Source organism: Anneissia japonica, unplaced genomic scaffold (assembly GCF_011630105.1).
Source record: "Anneissia japonica isolate Jap-2015-1 unplaced genomic scaffold, ASM1163010v1 scaffold287753_len344599_cov186, whole genome shotgun sequence".
In the NCBI taxonomy this organism is placed as follows: Eukaryota; Metazoa; Echinodermata; class Crinoidea; order Comatulida; family Comatulidae; genus Anneissia; species Anneissia japonica.
In genome coordinates, this window is record NW_022712461.1 from 96,838 (window position 1) to 111,720 (window position 14,883).

Genomic DNA, 14,883 nt, shown 5'->3' on the forward strand with positions numbered 1-14,883 from the left:
ATAGAAGTAACTTTTAAATTATTATTATTTGAATAGAAATTTGTTAAAATACAGGATTAAGAATTCTTTTGAAGAGAAGATAACCATGCCAGTATTAAAAATAACATACATTGTATTTTGACTACAGAACACAATAGTCAATCTGTATAGTAGTACAGGTAGGCTTATACTAACTTTTCCTACTAGCAGGCCCTAGCATCAGTGGCATAAGGTTCTTGAAATGGAAAGGAGCTGATGGGGTAGGTAGGTAAAGTGGGGGATTGGTGATTAGGTGAGGGGCTAAACACGCAAAATATGGTGATTTGGGGTGATTATTAACTACTTGAACATGATTTGTGGGAGGGGGGCGCTATTCGGGGATGGGCGATCTCTAAACACAGGGCTGGAAAATGTGTGCGACTGTCGGTCAGAGGAATTACGAACGTCCTGGAAGCATTTTTGAGAAAAAAAATTCAAAAAAATAAACTGTTGGGCTGTATAGTGTACAGACAACATTTGATGCTGGAGGAAATTTATCGCAACAATTTTCATGGTCGGAGGGACAAACAATTTTTTTCCAGGCCTGAGTACACACTAAATGAGATCATGCAGTTCCACTGCTGCTGTCTGATGAAACAAGAACTTGCATAGTTCTGTCCACTTGCCGTTTACTAGAAACATTTTTTTTTTTCCAATTAAAAAGTACTGAAATCTTCCATGTTATTATCATGATTTCCAGATTGCTGACAGCCATTTAATTTTGTGATTCATACAGGTTGATGTCCTCTACTCAACTTTTTTCTTACAGTAGTTGAATCACAGAATTAACAAGCATCTATAGTGTCCTTCATACCATCGTTCTTTCCAATATTTAATTTATTTCTATGCATTATTGAATTGTAGACAGAAGTCAAGAATTTATTTCACATTTAAAGTGGCCATTGTTGTATTAGTTCACATCGTAAATTGCACATTGCATTATCATAATGATCTGTGGACATGTTCAGGCACGAGGATATGCAAGATACATTCGAAATGCATACTGTTCATACTGTTTTTGAGCACAGATGTACCCCTGGGGAACAAAACTATGTTGTCCTTCTTCTACTTAAGAATAACTGTACATACAAGATGTCGTATTTGGAATGAACTTCCAAGGGCAATACTACAGTAATATTAGCTGCACAAATACAGAGTAATTTTCAGGATGCAAGGAATGCATTGAGTAAAGATTGATTCAGTTAGCACTAAACTGTTTTATAGCACAAAGAGGCTCGTTATTATGGTGTATAAAACAACATTATTTATTTCAACAAGCATGGCACAGACTTAACCTACGCTGTTCTTCGATGGGGCCATGCATAAAATACAGAAATGAAAACGTTAATTAAAATTAAAAATTAAAAACTATGAAAAATATTGAAATATAAAATTACACCATTGAAATCAATTTCTTAAGTTTGTTAGTTGTGTTTGGTTGACTATCCTAGCACATTCCACAGAACTGCATCTCAATGTAGTATCAGATACTTCTTTTAAATTATGTTTTAGGTAAAATAATTAAACGAAAATACATCAAGGTTATTACGGATATTTATATTCACAGTGTCAAAAAATATTATGAAGATACACTGGAAGTATGATATAGGGTTGTATATAGAAAAATTACATGATAATCTTGTCTTTTGGTACTGTAATTGTAGACCATTCAAGACTTTTAATTAGTATTTGACTACCTAAATAGGAATATCCCATGGCATACTACAGGTGCTTCCAGCAGATCTATTTTGCAATTTTTTAAAGTTAAGTTTTTGTTTATCATTCTTTAGTACTCCAAATGATATTGCAATAATCATAGTGGTGTTACAATAGAATTACAAAAATTGGACTTTAATATGAAATGGCATACTCTTTGGGTCTTTTTATCATGTAATTTTTTGATAATTCATTACATACACTTATTTACCTGCTCGTGCCAGGTTAAACAATCATTAATGATGATTCCAAGATATTTGGATTTGAACCATGATGTACCATACAGAACTAACTTTAAAATAGTTATCAATCTTATTAAGGGAGAATTGTGTGCTTGATTTATTGAAAGCTTTACTTAGATAATTAGAGTAAACTGATGAAATCACCTTTTATCGAGATTACCAAGCCATGCTTCTGTCACATTTGCTCATTAAGCGGTGACAGTAAAAACTGAGGGATGGAACCCAGATTGATAACAAGAAATGTTGTTGTTATTAGAAACCTTAAAAAATAGCCTCTTTTACCCAATTTTGCTTTTAAGGTGTGGAAGGATTGGCTCAATCAAAACAATAAAATATATGAGCTACTGTTGTACTGTACATCACAGCCAATCACATGGCTGGTAAGCCTGGGATGTTTAATATTTACATATTAATAATTGCAGATTACTAAAGATGATGGTGTATGGAACAGCACTCTATAAAAGATCTAAAACCAGCAGGACATCTTCGAATGATTCTCAAATTATTTTTAATCAAATATGGTATGGTACAAATTCATCTGGTACAAAAATATATAATTTCATTAATTTAAGTTCAAACTAATATTACACTTTGAGGTGTTACCGTAAAACCAAGGTACTGTAAAACAAAGCAACGGAGCACAAAATATCAATAATCGAGCACCACAGCTCAACGAGACATTTAAGTACAGAAAATAACATCATTCAGATCTGTCTCACAATCCAAACAGAACAAAAAAAAAACCACTTGAAGTATTGAAAAGAATTTAATGCACAGAGAATTATTGTCAAGTATTATTGAAATGACACTAGTAGCTAAACATAAGAGAACATCAGAAATCTATAGTATCAAATCACCAGCAATTTGAGACACAACACTTAACACTAGCATGAACCAAGACATGTACCAACTGTATGTGGCCTAGTTTGTGCCTTATTCCTTCAGATCCTACAAACAATTGAAGATAAATATATACCTTTTGCTTTGAAGAAAACTGCCCCATTTAAATGCTCAGAGCTTCAACTATAATACCACATGCAAACAAGCCCTCTATAAAAATGATACTTGTCTTGAGTACTGACGGTAAGTAAGATCATGTCTGTCTGAAGGCTTGTGTCAACAACATAATAATGACTATGATGAGGCACTATATATGCTGCTATACCAGTCGTAATATTCGATTTGAAATTTGATTAATTTCTACGCTATATATAGGAAGCAGAAATATAAATAGCCATGAGTTCATTTGCATATAAATAAATAATGCATGCATGAATAAAAGGAATCGCATTTTCATATTTAAATCATAATTTTATGAAAGTTGATGAAAGTACTCCCTTTTATTTCAGTGATATGCAACAGATGGTAGATAAACGTTGAACAATGTTACTGTTAGCAATGTTTACTTATAATATAAAAAATAATAAAATTATTTCACCAGCTTTCAAAAATAGGTAGTCAGACATTTTAAAAATGCAAAATTTTATTGAATGGTGAAAATTATGTTAATTATAATGATTAAATTGAGGGAATTATAAAGGCTCTTGAACATACAGTACAATCAGTGGATAATTTGAACTGTACTTTATTATATATTGTATAATGTTTTGAAATTTCCTATGTAGTGAACATCACTATTGAGAGGATGGGGAGGACGAGTGCCCCACAGGATTAAATAAAGCCCTGTCCAGACTATCACATGGTCATAATGACATCATATCATTACCATATATAGGCACATCATGACTATATATTGGCATACAACAGATTTTATCTGTCAAATAAAATTTGATTTGACTTGGACAGGGTTTCGAGCCCTCAATACCTACTTAAAAAGCCTTTTTAGCTTCTCGAGGCTTCAAAACAAAAACCCCACCTTTGCCTTGACTCTTCTGGAACTCTGGGGCCTTGATGCACTCCATACCCCACCAGACCATATGATTGGAAGGAAAGCATTTTTGGGTCTGCGCAAAAGGCGCTGACCCCAGAGCCTCACTGCTGTTCTTGTTCTTGTTACCAGAACTTTGAAAGTGTCCAGCGTCACCAGTTTTGAACGGACGTGCAGGAAATTTTGTACACATAAACTAGAGGTGATTTGAATCAACAAATCTTTATCACCCCTTTTTTTAAGTTGGACCCCAGGCTTCCACTAAACCTACTGTACAAATCTTAACAAGGGTTTCAGCAAGGACTGTACATTACTGCAAATACCACTAATAGAACACGTCGCATGGATGGCGCGGTCAGTTAAGGATGTGTTCCAAAGAACTTAAGGTTGTGAGTTTTTTTTTTCCAATTTTAAGAAATTTTATTTTTTTCAATTTTAAGATATTTTAATTTTGTACAAATGAACATCCTAAATAATAATTTGTTTTGTACAAAAAAACATTCTGATCTTATTAGCTCTTCGAAAAACCCAATATAATAACTTGCGCCTGAACCATATTTAAGCGTATTTAACCGGTGGATGGTCGGTCTTGTTACCTTCAAGGTACACTTTGAGATGTAGAGTTTAAACATTACAATATCATCATGCTAAAATCTTGAGTGTGAGATAAGTTACTGTACTACTAATTCAGAATATGAATGGTTTGCTGATATTAACTGATACATAGAATTCAAACTAATCAAAATCCCAGATAGACTGTCTACCACTGTAATACAAGCATAAATAAAACATTGCCTTGGAGATAGATCTATAATATTTATACGTTATATTTGATTGGGCTTGCATCCTGATTAATGGCAATACAATACTTGAACAGCTTAAATATCAAATACAATTTTAACATGACCTTATCCTTTCCCCTTCTAATGGTTCTGGCAATCAGAGTGTTTAAAAAGTAATTGCAAAACCGTTATTTTTAATCCTTGTCACGTTTTAAAAATTCATCTGTCGGTGACTTCTAATACGGAATAACTGTAGCATTCATATATAATTCATTCTGAAGTACGTTAGAATTCAATGACAATTTAAGCTATTAATGGTAGTAATAGACCATGAATATAATTAAGCTTGAACTCTCAAATGCTGTTTTAATGTGAAATTTCTAAGTTAAAATAAATTGCAGATTAAAAATAACTACACTAAAAGAATTACTCTTCAATATATTTTTATTTTTAGTTTATCAATATTAATTTTTAAACCAACCAAAAATGAACCTAAATATGTTTTAGATACAAATAACCGAAAGGTCCACTGATTAACTAATAAGATAGTATAATACATACTCCAAGTACCGAAATGTATGTCATCATGTCGGGATTCAATAAATAATAACATATAATTGAACTAACAAAAAATGCATTATATTTGTATTATATTTGCAGCACAAATCACATTACACATAGAAAAGATAAAACAATTAATTAATGTTCAAAAGATAAAAAAAAGTTAAAAGTAATGGAGTTTGTTATTTATCTGTATAAATGAAATTCTTCTTTAACTTATACAGTACCAGCAATTTCATAAATTTGATTACAAATTTATAAAAACTTCTGCATCTCTCAAATAAATTTTTTTACACTTGTTTGGCGGAAGTCATATCCATGTCATATGTGACGGCCAAGATAATCCATAACCTCTGAGAAAAATGAACAATGCATGTTCGTGGAAACCAAACAGACTTATTGACTGGAAGATATTTGAATGCAAACTAATAATATATCCATCTCTCAACATATTGATAACTACATATCACTTACTCTCCTGAAAATCTTTGAACAATGTTCTTGTCTTTCCTAAAATTTGCTGTGGTTGGGAAATGTCATACATTTTTTTTGTAATGCTGATATGTGATCCACAGCTTCTGTTCTACAGTATATTAGAACACTGACTGACAATTAGCTAATGGTCAAATATAAGCTGTTTGATGACAATACTAGTTAACACTGACAGTATGCTATTAAAGATATTACAGTATATAGCATTTAATGACTATAGTATAAAATTTAATAATTACATTAATAAACTTCTATAGCTATGTTCACTTCTAAACATGTGACATGCCCAAATATGGTGATGATGACATCACATCATGACCATATATAGACACATTATGACTATATATGGGCATACAACAGAGTTTTGATAGTCTGGACAGAGCTATAATACACAGTTCATTGAAAAGAGGGGTTTTTTTAATTTTTTTTTTGACTGATTTACAAACTGTTTACTAAAAAAATTCTTATATTGATTTGTACAAGAGTCTAGAGTATACTAAAAATAAGTACTGCAAAGTACACTATAGCTATAATAGGTATACATTAATTTATAAGAAAATATTTAATAACTTTAAGTTAAAAAATATAAGTTTTGCCTATTTGTCAAAAACTTGAGTTATAGTTCCATGGTGTGAACATGGATTTAGTTTACAAATTAACACATTGTCTCATAATTGACAGGTGCTCATCCTATTGATGGATGAGAATAAAAGAAAATAAATAAAAATATTCAAAATATTTAAACAGGAAACAACCATCGCAATAGAGCACACCATGAAAAAAAAAAGGTCCAACGAAAAACAACGAAGCAGAAAAAAACTTACAAACAAATGACTGTGTTTAGGCTTCCTAGCGTCCATCACCGCGTAGAGACAGCTCTGAGAGCCGTTACCTAACTGTTTCTCATCTTTGCTTGCTACGGAATGTCATCTGCGTCTCAGACAGTTCAATATATTCACAGGCATCAAGAACATGGACAAATCCCGTGCTGATTACGAAGACTATTATGTATTCAGTTACAGTCATCTAATCAATGAGACTGACCGAGGAATGTCACAATTGCTAATTATTTCCTATGTCAATAAATTACAGACACTCATTCCCAAATGGAAAATAAATCAAATGGAAAGTATGGTGGAAAAAATACTACAGTACAGATACAAATACAGTATATTAAAATAAAATTGCTTATGACCAGTCATGTATGCATACACGTAGACACATTCTTTGAGAGAATGAAAACCTGTGTATAGTTACACAAATAATCATACATTTGTATCAGTATAATATTCTCTTTAAAAAAGTATATTAAATTTCTACGCATGTTTCCTTCTCGCATTTATTATTCCTCATATTACTTTTATTCTTAAATGTGGAGCATGTATAAAAAATAAGTCAAATTTGCATTTAGTGTACTACCCAGAAGGAAGTTCACTAAATACATTTGGCGTTCTCACAAAATTAAATCATTCAATCGACCAATCAATCAATCAATCAACATCTACAACAGAATACAATTTTCAGTGGCACTATGACATTGGCATTTCTCAAAGTGTACATTATAAGATTACTTAGATGAATTAAATGTTTCATTATTCCACACATTCATCACTTAATATACTGTACAGAACATGTTGAAAATATTCAGAGCACTAATAACTTGTGTATCATCATAGGCTATGGCATGTTTGCCTGGTGACATTCATTTGTGAAAATAAAGGTTTACAATCGGATAAGCAAAGAGGGCGACAGGCAAGGTCAACCACCTTGAAGTATTATTATAATTAGACCGACATAAGTCTATGATGGCTTCTATTTATTAGGTATTCATTAATGAATTGCCTGTACACAAACTCACTACAGTATAATCAGATCACCATGGAACAGATGGAATATACTAGAAATGTTTTTACTGCGAAGCACATAAATTGATCATCTATAATTACAGTATCAAGGCATTATATTATTACACTATTGAAAGAAATCTGACATGGGCTTGTGTAATGCAGTGGTGGATTCAAAGGGGGGGGGAGCCCCAGCTGGCTCAGCATCTCCCTAATTTTTTCAAAATAAAAAAAAATGAGAAAAATAAAGTAAATTCTACTTAAATGTTTAGTCTAAGAGTGCCATTTCCTGCCATCTAGAGGTGCCATAATCATAAATTTTCTTACCTCAGCCCTATCCATGGTGGGGTTGAGGTAGTATAGACCTCCATCTATGAAAGTCCCTCCTTAGGCCCCCTCTATTTCAAATTCCTGGATCCGCCACTGTAATGGCTAGTGTGTACAACCGGAGGTGCCCCAGGGCTGGATACAAGAATGCCCATTTTTTAATTCTGACAACCTCCCCAAATCCTCTAACATCCAAAAAATAAAAATATATAAAGCTACAATGCACATTGTAGCACATTACTGCATAATATATATATTCCATTATTAGGATCTAATGCAGCCGTCAGTTATATGACCCCGAGAAGGGTGTGTCACTTGGAGGTCTATACTACCTCAACCCCACCATGGATAGGGCTGAGGTAAGAAAATTTATGATTACAATGCACACTCATTATATTATGATGATGAGACAATGAACAGGTAGTTGCTCTAGTCTAGTTGTGAATCGTTTAATTGTCCTGATAAAACAATAAGATTCCTTAAAAGTGAAACATCCAAAAAATGAATAAAACAAATAGATAATTGTTGATGTACTGAAAAATAGCTGATACAGAAATAGCAATAATGCTTGGTGCATTGTGTGGTGGTTTTTATATTTGAAAAATTACAGATTTTTTTGTTTAAAGGCCAATACAGGAAAGAATCACAGAACCGTAGGGAAAAAAAGGGTTATAGGAAGTATGACAATTTCCGGGTCCAGTCATTCACCTAGCCTTGTCTTGTGGTTTACAGCTACAAAAAATTAATAGTAAATTGTCATAAAATGCTCCCCATCTTACAGAGTCCCAAGTTGGTGGAGTGAAATTTCTGGGTAATTTGTCACTGTCATTTATTGAAGTATAATTTCTGGGTACTGTTTTTGGTTTATTAATTATGCATGTTAATTCAACATGTGTCACGCCGTTACCAAATGACATCACAAATATTTAACAGAAACAGTAGTTTTTGTAAGTGGGAAACAATAGGCAAAAAATGTTTAGTTTTTAATGAACTTAGGTGGTGATGGAAAGGCATGGAGTTATAAGTAGCCTATGAAAGAGCAAATGTTGTTGAGACAGCAATTTTTATTGCCTCTGCCAAGCGTGTATTCTTGCCCGCTTTTTGCATGGGTTGGTATATTTCAAAGGGCGCCCCCACCAATCGAGTGTACTACCAGCAAGATAACACAACAAACATACATCCGTTCTTTGTATGTTAATATCGTCTAGGTGTATCTTCCCCTAAATACCAGCCGTTAAGTCTGTGGTTTTATAATGTAACAAGGAAGTTATAAACACTAGAATGTTACACCGATTTTGACGAGTATAGTCGTCCCTGGCGCCCTCAGCAACACCCTGTGGGATGAGTATACTCGTTTGTCGCTTGCAGCCAATGTGTTAAAAATACACGTTCTCTGATTACCTAAGAAAGCTTTAAAACAATCAATTGCATGTAAACATTGTAAAAAAGATTTTTTGTCCACAATGAAATGATGCAATAAATACTACAGTAATTTCTTAACATGGACCAGCCTCTGCTGTTTGTGGACAAACAAGAGTAGCTGGACTAGTTTACAGGGTAGCTCAGACATGCAGAGACCCTTAGGGAAGAAGAATCTTACTGTATGAGTTAGTCCACGTTTCGAGCACTCTGATTTTCATGAAATAGATATGTATGTATGGGAAATAAATAAGGAATTTTATAGTAAAAGTAAAACAAAAACAAAAAAAAAACCCCAAAAAAACTTTTTATCGTTTTTAATGAGTTTAAATGTATTAAATTAATTACAAAGGCATGTTATCAAGATTTTAACAGTATTTTAAGTGAACTTACCAATGAAGCACTTAACTGATGTGATAAGACTGGATAATGGTGATGTGTTTTAATAGGTGAAGTTAATTCCAACAATGTTTGCCTGGGAAATCCTTCCTCCTCCCTGAAGTAAAAAAGGTAGTTAATTAATTATGGTGAAGAATCACAACAACAATCACCATATGTGAGACACTATAGAACACCAAACTCTGTCGTGTTAAAAACAAAAAGTATATCAAAATTACTGTTCCCATAATTAGATGTTTTCCCTTTTTGGTGCATTCTGCATTCATTAGCTATCAAGTAAAGATCTTCAGTTGATGCCTGATTGTGTTTTTTTCATTTCATATTTACATATCAATTTGACATTACAAGAAAAATAAACTATGCTTTTAATATACGTATACATTATGCAAGATGCAATCACATTGATAGATGGGGCAAATTCTGAATACTTTGCCCTATAGATAATTTTTTAAATACAGATGTATTTTCAAGAGGTTTTCATTAACAAGAAAATAAGAATTGTACATTTTTTGTGCCTTTGTATTGATCCTTTTATATATATTCCAATATTCCCTTGTAAAATAATATTGATAAATTAATATTGTAAATATATTATGCAATATTTACAATTTTTAAAAATTTATTTAATTGAAATTCTTAATTTAAATATTTTGTAATAGGTTTGTTTTTTCATGATATTTTTATTTTAAATTTTTCTTAATTTTCCCCCCCGAGAATTGATGTGTTTATTTTTCTTACCGATTCTGTAGTTGTAGTAGTAGTTCTGTAGCTTTTCTAAGACAGTGATTTAGATTTGCATTTAAATAAATCCTCTGGCCCTGTTTTATGTTACTGTATTTTATATTGCATGTCAAACCTTGCTGAAGTTACTGTACCGTAATTCCTCGAATAAGCACCGCACCAAACATGATTTTTTTTACTAAGCGGTGCTTATTCTAGATAATTCCATTTTAAATAAGCGCTGCGGTACTCAACTGTATTATAATTACCCTGCGCGTAATGAAACACTTTGATTAAGAAACAGGGTTTTAATAATGTATAGAGTGTAAATAAAAAAATAAATTAAAAATGTTTATTTATGATGATGTAATTCAATTGTAGCGCCTATTACTATTATAAGTAGCGAACTATGGGAACACGTGAGATAGGTGACATGGGTACGGTCATGGAAAGCACTATGCCAATATATTTTTAAACGCACTTGAACAAGCGCTGCACTGCAGTCTAGGCCTAAGGATAGGAAGCCTTTTAAAGACCTAGGGCCTAGCTAGGCCTAATTTAATTAGCCTAATGGTAATATCTGTTTGCGTCTGGAAATAATAAGATAAAATGAAAAAAAAAAGATGGAAACGTAATAATAATTATATACATACAAGCAGGCTTAGTTTTTGCTAGCTAGTCTTAGCTATGCATTAACACTACTAGGCCTAGGGCCTAGGCTAGCTAAAGTAGAAAGAGGCTAGTAACATAGTGCGCCGCCCTACCCTAGGCCTAGCTAGGCCTCAGTGCTAACCGACGTCCCCTTTGCAACCCAACACAGCAAACACTGGCGAACACAGTGGAAGGTATACAAAGTTCATAATACAACGAAACGACTAATGTAGCTTATTAAAAATACGGGATCTACGGATACTCAAGGTATTTAACTGCTAACACATTAGGCAAAATATTCATTAATGAGACGATAAATAATGGTATATTTAATTACCTTTTCAATTCTTCCGCCATCTTTCGCTAAGATAGCAACCGCTGCTAAAAAGCGCCCTCGATTTTCAAACAAATTCTAATCTTACAATTATTGCTTTACGTCGTGAGAGGGCGGTATAGTCAAATAGTTCAATGACCTGGGGAGAGCCCCTGGGAGAACCAGGGGAATACCCTATTTTGTTGCTATTCGGTATTAGGCCTATTATCAGAATTCATGGTCAATCTATTTAAACTATTTAAGAAAACGTAATTACAGAATTGTAATTAAAGTCTACTTACAATCCGGATGCATATAAATACTTCATCAACTGTTAGGCCTGTCTACATATCATTTTGCATGAATAAAGTACCAAAGAAATGACATGAACAGTGTATAAAAAACAAAGGCGCTCTAATTAGGGGAATCCCCATCATTTTCCAAGAACACTTGAGTTTTCATTTCCAATGTAATAGATCTGTGCATAGTGTAATGCTTATAGCTCCAATCGCATAGTTTCAGTCGCTATAGAATTTTATGAAACCGCTGTATATTTGATGTTGTCTTAGCTGTGCACAGCAATGATGTACAATATAAACAGGATAAATTCAAAGATGAAGGATGAGACTAGGCACAATGAAAAAAAGAAAATGAAGAATACCTGCCTATGGATTAGCAATAACATAATTGCCTTGCTTCAAAATAGCATTGAAGAACCTAGTTCCAAGAAGGGAAACAAATGCGGTATCGTAAGTAGCTATTCAATAAACTATTCATATTTTTCATAGGTTTATTTATGTTACTTCGTAATGTTAGGATATTTCTATGAGAAATTTGTCAATTCTTTAATTAATGATCTCAACTTTTGGAGAGAAAGAAAAACGAGCTGTTGTGTGAAAATTCAGAAATAACAGTGACAAATTGTCAATTTAGTTGTTGCAAAATATTAACAGAAAAGTACGTTAATGTACATTCTATATGAAATGTGTTTTATTGGCCTTAACACTGACGGCGTTTCAGGTTAAAAAGGTCAGCAGTAAATCCTATTCAGTGGCGTATTAAACACTGGGGCGCGGCCTTATTGGGGCCGTTCAATGGGCCTATAAATCTAAAAATATAACTTTAAAAATCACTACTTAAATTTTAAATAGACTTCCTCAATAATATTAGGTTTTAGAGGCCATAATTATATTTATTACAATTTATCTATTACGTGCCACTAAACTGTAAGATAACATTTTACAAAATTCAGACATAAACAGCTTTGTATCTGTTGAAAACATTCAAGGCTATTTTCTTTCATTCAGGTATAGCGACCTCGTACCACGGTGCCATGCACTAACATACGGTACTTTTTAAAACCATTTTCTAAAGCAATTGAAATGTCGGCAAGTACGTTTTTGTTTGATATACAGACAGATACAGATACAGATAACATTATTGTCATCAAAATACAGCATTATCATACTTCATCGTGTTAGATTTACTTCACTGCAATTAGGACACGTGTTGTCAATATTATGAAATAATGCCCAATAGGCCCTAAATGAATAAATATATATGACTGACCATATATTATGTTGTTCTGAATATCCCTCAAAGAAAGAAAAGCCAGGTAAACATGCGTTTTAAAGATGCGTGTACTGCTACTCAAAATGTAAAAAAAAACAAAAAAAAAACCTCCAAAATTGAATTAAAAAATTTAAATTTGCTCATTTTAAAAGCACAGGAGTTATCAGCATTCAATAAGTCATAAACCGAAAAAAAAAATGAAATGATTCACATATTATTTTACTACAAAAATTCTTAAATTTGCTGCAAGAAATCTATGGGCATAAACAAAGACGTTGATTTTTTTTTTCTCGTTCGAATTTTTCAATGGATTTATCGTATGACTAGTGTGCAATTAATTATTAACTTTCGATGAATTCATTTTGTTATGAAACTTGCTACGAACCGGAAATATAATGCAATGAATGAACGCTTTTATTGGTCTGTTAATAATTTTCAATTAAAGACTTAACTTGCATCATAAAGACCACAGAATACAACCAATTCAAGTATTGACTTTGATTGTTTAAGCTTTTTGGCTTAACACTGACAATATAATTTTGTTTAGGCAGGCTTATTGTGCCTATTACATCATTTTGTATTGAATTATATGTTTCTCTTTATTTGTATTGTGTGGAAAGGGAAATAAAAGAATTGGGTTTTTTTTGTATGTTATAACAACTACATTAAAATAAATATATTATCTTTGAAGATCGTATGTTTAACTAATATCATTTAAATAATAAATATACAGTAATTATCTATCTCGAAGATCGTATGTTTAATAAATTTAAATAGTATATAGCAATGATCTAAACACTATATATATTTGAGTACACTTTTAGCTTTAAATTAAAAAAAAAAAAGAAAAAAAAAAGGGTACTTATCTCACAGAGCCTAGGTCTGTAGTTATGCTTAACAGACGCATTAATAAATCAATTCTCTTCTTTAAGACCTTTAAAATTGGATGGTGATATGATTTTCTTAGTAAAGTCTCTGTACTGTCTACGAAACTGAAACAGATAGCCCGATTGTATTCCATTATCCATCCCACGTTTTTCAGAGTACAATATTAATATATAATTATTACTGTAATAGACATGTGAAAGGATCTGTGGCCTCGTATATAAAAGAATTAACATAACAAAATTATTTATCATGAAAATAATAATAATTTATTTGAACATAAACTAACAGTGGCACGCAATAATCTGACGAACCAAAATCGTGTGACACAGTAGCATATAGGCCCCTATGCATACCAAAATAAACATTATTAACAATACAATTAAAACATAGGTATAAACATTAATCAAATGCCCATTAGGATTCCACCATTTCGTTATTTCCACCTCCTTCTCTTTTCGAGAATGAATCAACCCACACAAAACGTATATCAAAGATTCCAAGAATGTTATAAATTCCATTCAAACAGGTATACTTTTGCTTTCTTAGAAGTCGTATCATAAAAACATAACATTGAAGTGAGGTTGTCCCATTGTTGTAATTTGACATTTAAATCTAATTCCTTCTATAGTTTATGCTAAAAAATAAATAAACAAATAAATAAATAAATTAGCCTACATACGACTTCAGGTTCATTTAAGCAGATGAGTGGGCATTAAAATTGGTCGGAGGGCCAAAGTGAATTTTTTATTCAACTCCGAGGGCCGCGCCCAAACTTTGATGTGTCAGTGCACTTCCAAAAACCTTCATACACTGTTTTATGGCAACTTTATGCTCAGTTTTACTACTAGTTTTTACAGGTGATTGGTGCCGGGCCGCAAAAAACAAGGTGTTTTCTAGCCAAAGATGGTTGGCGGGCCGCACACATAGGGCTTGTAATTCATTTCCGCGGGCCGCAAAAGAATCACTGGCGGGCCGCACTTTGCCCACTTGTTACTTAAGGTAATTAATATATAATCACTTTATAAGGACAAATATATATATATATATATAT

The 14,883-nt window shown here is 32.5% G+C and overlaps 2 protein-coding genes across 3 annotated transcripts in view; one reads left to right on the forward strand and one right to left on the reverse strand.

Moving 5' to 3' along the window:
- LOC117107821 (PAS domain-containing serine/threonine-protein kinase-like) overlaps positions 1–11,455 on the reverse strand; it is a 39,794-nt gene extending 28,339 nt beyond the window's left edge. Inside the window, exons 1-2 of the mRNA XM_033249606.1 lie at positions 11,397–11,455; positions 9,683–9,785 (exon numbers count right to left, since the gene is read on the reverse strand). Of these exons, the coding sequence (XP_033105497.1) occupies positions 9,683–9,785; positions 11,397–11,416 (123 nt within the window). The 5' untranslated portion in view covers positions 11,417–11,455. The remainder of the gene's footprint in view (positions 1–9,682; positions 9,786–11,396) is intronic.
- Positions 11,456–11,850: 395 nt separating this feature from the next.
- Positions 11,851–14,883, forward strand: part of LOC117107818 — a 20,414-nt gene continuing 17,381 nt past the window's right edge. Inside the window, exon 1 of one of the 2 annotated variants that reach the window (XM_033249599.1) lies at positions 11,851–12,121. The gene's annotated coding sequence lies outside the window, so the exon portion shown is untranslated. Of the gene's footprint in view, positions 12,122–14,702; positions 14,832–14,883 lie in introns of those variants that run through there. The other variant, XM_033249600.1, reaches the window with a different exon arrangement.